Source organism: Otolemur garnettii, unplaced genomic scaffold (assembly GCF_000181295.1).
Source record: "Otolemur garnettii isolate 467f Iridium unplaced genomic scaffold, OtoGar3 scaffold00026, whole genome shotgun sequence".
Classification (NCBI taxonomy): Eukaryota; Metazoa; Chordata; class Mammalia; order Primates; family Galagidae; genus Otolemur; species Otolemur garnettii.
The window spans coordinates 7,340,360-7,345,843 of NW_003852421.1; the positions used below are offsets into that span (position 1 = coordinate 7,340,360).

The 5,484-nt window shown below is 41.6% G+C and overlaps 1 protein-coding gene across 1 annotated transcript in view; it reads left to right on the forward strand.

The window, feature by feature from the left end:
* The first annotated feature begins 916 nt into the window (after positions 1–916).
* The window catches only part of LOC100957010 (N-acetyllactosaminide beta-1,6-N-acetylglucosaminyl-transferase-like), a 5,985-nt gene continuing 1,417 nt past the window's right edge, over positions 917–5,484 (forward strand). The window contains exon 1 of the mRNA XM_012804203.2: positions 917–1,900. Coding sequence (XP_012659657.1) covers positions 979–1,900 — 922 coding nt within the window. The 5' untranslated portion in view covers positions 917–978. The remainder of the gene's footprint in view (positions 1,901–5,484) is intronic.

Consider the following 5,484-nt stretch of genomic DNA (forward strand, 5'->3'; position numbering starts at 1 on the left):
GGCGTTGTGCCGGCTACTTGGGCTGAGGCAAGAGAATCGCTTAAGCCCAAGAGTGTGAGGTTGCTGTGAAGTGTGACACTATGGCACTCTACCAAGGGGGACAAAGTGAAACTCTGTCTCATAAAACTAAAAATAAAAAAGGAAAGGTAAGGGGAGAAAACATGGCAGGTGGAATGCCGTGGAGTCGGCAGAGTTAGGTTTGAGACCCCATGCTACCCTTTACTCATTAGTGGTTTTCTGGGAAATTAGTGTATCTTTGGGCTTAATTTCCTCCTGTGCAAAATGAATGTAATGTTAAACCTTACTTCATGAGCTGTCAGCAAGAAGGAAAGGACGTATCGCACCATCTTATTAACAGTTGCAGTTTATTTTCTGTTTTCTCCATTTACAATTTGAGCGACTTCATGTGAAAAATCTGCGGGATCCCTTCCAGCCCTGAAATTCTATGAATTCTTGATCTTTATTTTTAGGTACAGAGACCCTGGCATTGAGCAGTTCTGGATACTGTCAATGGAAATAGTGACCTGCCCCAGGACAACTACGATTGCCTGAAGTTGAAGAAATATAGCGTCCCTTGTATTCAAAGATGACATCAGTAATGGTGATGGTGGCCCTCCCTCGGGGGGAAAACTGAAAGATGGACACACATTCTACCCTGATCCCACCTGGGAGGACCCCACCTGGGAGGACCAAGAGTTGGCAGCCATGGCTGATTTGGCAGAGTTTCCACTTGAGGTCGCCCCAGACAGAGAGGCCCAAACATGCCCAGGTCTTGACTGGTGGTCCGTTGGCCCCACGGGCTCATGTTTGCAGATCCACTCAATTCTTCCTGTGTAAGAAAAAAATGCACTTACAGTTGATCCCCCTTCCGTTAAGTATGTGGTAACTTTCCTCTCCTTGTTGAAAATAAGAAGTTAAAGCAGATTTCTCAGTGGTCTGGGCAGGCAAGTGACACTTTAAGAAGAGTTCGTAGGAAAAATGAAGCTGAAATTGTTTGGGTTTGTCGTGGGACTTATGGCCACATTCATAATTCTTTTGTTCCTGTATACAAACACTTTAGTCCGGAAAAACTACCTGCAAGTGGGGAAAATCTCAGACTCTTCACACCTTGCAGAAGTCTGTGACTTGATTATGACAGGAAAGGAAATTTTCTTGGATGAAAATATACCAGTGACACCGCTGAGAAATATAACTTGCCAACAATACTTGATGCAGAATCACTACATAATGGAACCTTTGTCCAGAGATGAAGCTGAGTTCCCTTTGGCGTATGTCATGGCCATCCACAAGGACTTTGATACATTTGAAAGGCTCTTCCGGGCCATTTACACTCCCCAGAACCTCTACTGTGTTCACGTGGATGAGAAAGCCTCAGCTGCTTTCACAGATGCTGTCGGAAAACTACTGAGCTGCTTCCCAAATGCCTTTGTGGCTTCTAAGAGGGAGTCTGTGGTCTACGCAGGAATCTCCAGGCTCCAGGCTGACCTGAACTGCCTGCAAGACCTTGTCGCCTCCAAAGTTCCCTGGAAGTACGCCATCAACACCTGCGGGCAAGATTTCCCCCTGAAAACCAACAGGGAAATAGTTCTGTATCTGAAAGGATTTAAAGGAAAAAATATCACACCTGGGGGGCTGCCCCCTCCTCAAATTACCAGGAGGACAAAATACATGCACTTGGAGCAGAGATACTATTTTTTTTCCTTCATGCTGTGGACTTGGGTGAGAAAAATGCCTCCTCCTCACAGTTTGACCATTTACTTTGGCTCTGCTTATGTGGCCCTTACAAGGGAATTTGCTAATTTTGTTCTTAAAGACCAGAGGGCCATTGATTTACTTGAGTGGTCAAAAGACACCTACTCTCCTGATGAGCATTTCTGGGTGACACTCAATACGATTCCAGGTATGTGGAACTTGACTTCTATTCTACGTAAAATCTGGAGTGTGTATGTGTGTGTGTTTTATACATTAAAAATGTCCTTGGCTGACTCAGTGCCCATAGCTCAGCAATTAGGGCACCGGCCACATACACTGGGGCTGATGAAACCTGGCTTGGGCCTGCTACACAACAATGATAACTGCAACCAAAATATAGCCGGGCATTGTGGTAGGTGCCTGTAGTCCCAGCTACTTGGGAGGCTGAGGCAAGAGAATCGCTTAAGCCCGAGAGTTTGAGGTTGCTGTGAGCTGTGATGTCACAGCACTCTATACCAAGGGCAACATAGTAAGACTCTGTCTGAAAAAGATAAACAAACAAATGAAAATTAAAAAAATTTAAATAAAAAAAAAAGTCCTTGGCTGCATTGTGTATATTCACCTGTTTCCAGACTTTGTGAACATCCTATAGACTATCTTGAATGCCTGTTTCAATAAATTAATGTATCACTAAATATCACTTCTTATGTATCACTCAACATACTGTTTGCCTATAGAATGTGTGTATTAAATTTTGGCTGGCATTGTAAGTCACAAATCTTTGATATGATACCCCAAAAAACATTTTTTTTTGAGACAGAGCCTCAAGCTGTCCCCCTGGGTAGAGTGCGGTGGCATAGCTCATAGCAACCTCCAACTCCTGGGCTTAAGCGAGTCTCCTGCCTCTGCCTCCCAAGTTGCTAGGACCACAGGCGCCCACCACAATGCCTGGCTATTTTTTTTTTCCGTTGCAGCCATCATTGTTGTTTGGCGGGCCGGGCTGGATTCGAACCTGCCACCTCAGGTGTATGTGGCTGGCGCCTTAGCCACTTGAGCCACAGGCGCCGAGCCCAAAAAAACATTTTTTAAGCAAAGATAGTATGTTATCTAGAAATAATGTGTCTTCAATATGAACTATTCATTTGGGTTTCATTTTCTGTGAATTTGAATGATTCAAGTTTGAAAAGTTTGAGATCTTAGAATGTCCATAGAATCCGTATAAGAGGGTGGCACCTGTGGCTCAAAGGAGTAGGGCACCGGCTCCATATGCCGAAGTCGCAGGTTCAAACCCAGCCCCGGGCCAAAAAAACTGAAAAAAAAATAAAAAGAATCCTTATAAGAATAATTTGAAAAAACGTGAATGTCTCCAAGTAAAAAATATTCAAAAAGTTGTCAGGCAGGCATACCCAAAAGTGCAGGACACAACTACAAAAGGGACTCTACCTAACACATGCAGATATATTGTAACCTGGTTGCTTGTACGCTCACCTTAACCTAAAATTTAAAAAAAGAAAATTTACATTAAAAAAAAGTCATTGAGAATTTCCAGAATTAAAAACCATCAACCAGATGACTTGTCCACTGTCTTTGGGCCATGGCCACTTGGCAGCTTCATTTTAATTGCTGACTGAACACTTGGCAGCTTCATTTTGATTGGGGAATGAAATACTTGGCAGCTTCATTTTGATTGGTGACTGAACACTTGGCAGCTTCATTTTGATTGGTGAATGAACACTTGGCAGCTTCATTTTGATTGGTGAATCAAACACTTGGCAGCTTCATTTTGATTGGTGAATGGAAACCCTCTGTAGGATAGGCTTCTGCCCATCTTCAGGAACTCACCCTTCATGCAAAATTTAAAAGCACTGTTCTAGTTATTTGTGGAAAGAAAATCTGAAAACATTTTATTCTTATAAAATTTAGTCTCATTGCAGAACATCTTGGAAATGCAGAAAAGTATAAACAAGACCAGTAAAAACTATACACTGTTTAAACTGGGAAGTAATTGCTGTTAAAATATTTGCATTATTTACCTCCTTTTCTATGCATTGCTTCACAAAGTTAGGCTGTAGCAATGATGTACTTCTGTATCCTTCTTTCACTTAATACCATTTCATAATAATTCCACCGCGTGATTAAAAACATGAAATAATTGCATTTTTTCATAGTATGGATGTACCATCGTTTGCTTACCAATTCCTCAAACGTTGAGCGTTGGTTCCCAGTTTTTAATGCTAAATAACATCAAAAGTAAGTAATGTCTTTTCACATAAAGCTTTGCCACATTTTAGTATTACTGCCTTTGGAATTAGAACTTACCAGTTGAAAGATAGCCACATTTGAAGTTCTTGATACATTTTGTGAAATTGCTTACGAAATAGGTTCTAACTTTCCATCAGTTCACAAGTATGCAATCTCACTTCTGCCCTCAGTAGATATTGGGATACATCTCTTTTTTTTTTTTTTGAGATAGAGCCTCAAGCTGTCACCCTGGGTAGAGTGCTGTGGCATCACTGCTCACAGCAACCTCCAACTCCTGGGCTTAAGCAATTCTCTTGCCCCTGCCTCCCAAGTAGCTGGGACCACAGGTACCCACCACAATGCCTGGCTATTTTTTGGTTGCAGCTGTCATTGTTGTTTGGAAGGCCTGGGCTGGATTTGAACCCACCAGCTCAGGTGTATGTGTCTGGTGCCTTAGCCGCTTGAACCACAGGCACCGAGCTGATACATCTCTTTTTGAAAACTACTTGAATTAAATAAACAAAGAGATACATTACTGTTTTTATTTAGAATTCATTGAGGGTGATCTTTAAAAATGTATGTTAGCCATTTTTCTTGCTCTTTGTGTGTAGCTAGTTTTCTGGATAGTGGGCTTGGGATTTAATTAAATGAAGAAAAACAGATTGGGTGGCCAGCAGAAGAAAGGATAAGTCTCTTTAGAGAAAAGAATGGAATGAGAAGAAGCTGGGTAGGACTGAGATTACTTAAATGGGCAGGATGAAATAGCAAAATAATTAGATAATCACCGAGGAAAAATCAGCTCTTTCTATGATTTGACTTAACTGGCTCTTACCCAATAAGTAAACCCAGTCCTGGTCTCTAGGACATCCATCCCTCCTCCTCTACCTCCATCTCCAAACCCTGAGTTGGTAAAACACTGATGCATACAAATGTATTAAATCATGTTTAGCCTTAAACTGCCTCCTCCCCTATTTGAAGTTCAGCCAAAAGGTTTCTCCATACATACTGAACTATAACCTATATGATGTGTGAACAGACTGTAACCTATTCTTATACCAATCAGAGAGTTTTAGCCAATCACAGGCAGCCAGTTGTCTAAATAAGGAAACATCAGTACAGCTATTTCTGTATCTCACTTCTGTTTTCTGTATAAATCCTCTTAAACCACACAGCAGCACTGGAGTCATTCTGAACCTCTTCTGGTTCTAGGAATGCTGACTGATTTGAAGTCGTTTTTTGTTTAATTTAACTCTGTTAATTTAATTGTTCTAATGTTTTTCCTTTAAACCTTGAATATTAGATGATTTCATTCCTTTCTTGGGAAACTTTATAGAATCTTTGCATGGAACATTTTTATTTTTTATTTTTTGGCTGGGGCTGGATTTGAACCCGCCACCTCCAGCATATGGGGCCAGCGCCCCACTCCTTTGAGCCACAGGCTCTGCCCCTGCATGGAACATTTTCTTTACCTTGCTAGCAAAATTCCCATGGACTGGTGTCTACCTGTCATGCTTTCCCAAATGGTACAGAATACCAGGCCATGAAGAAATT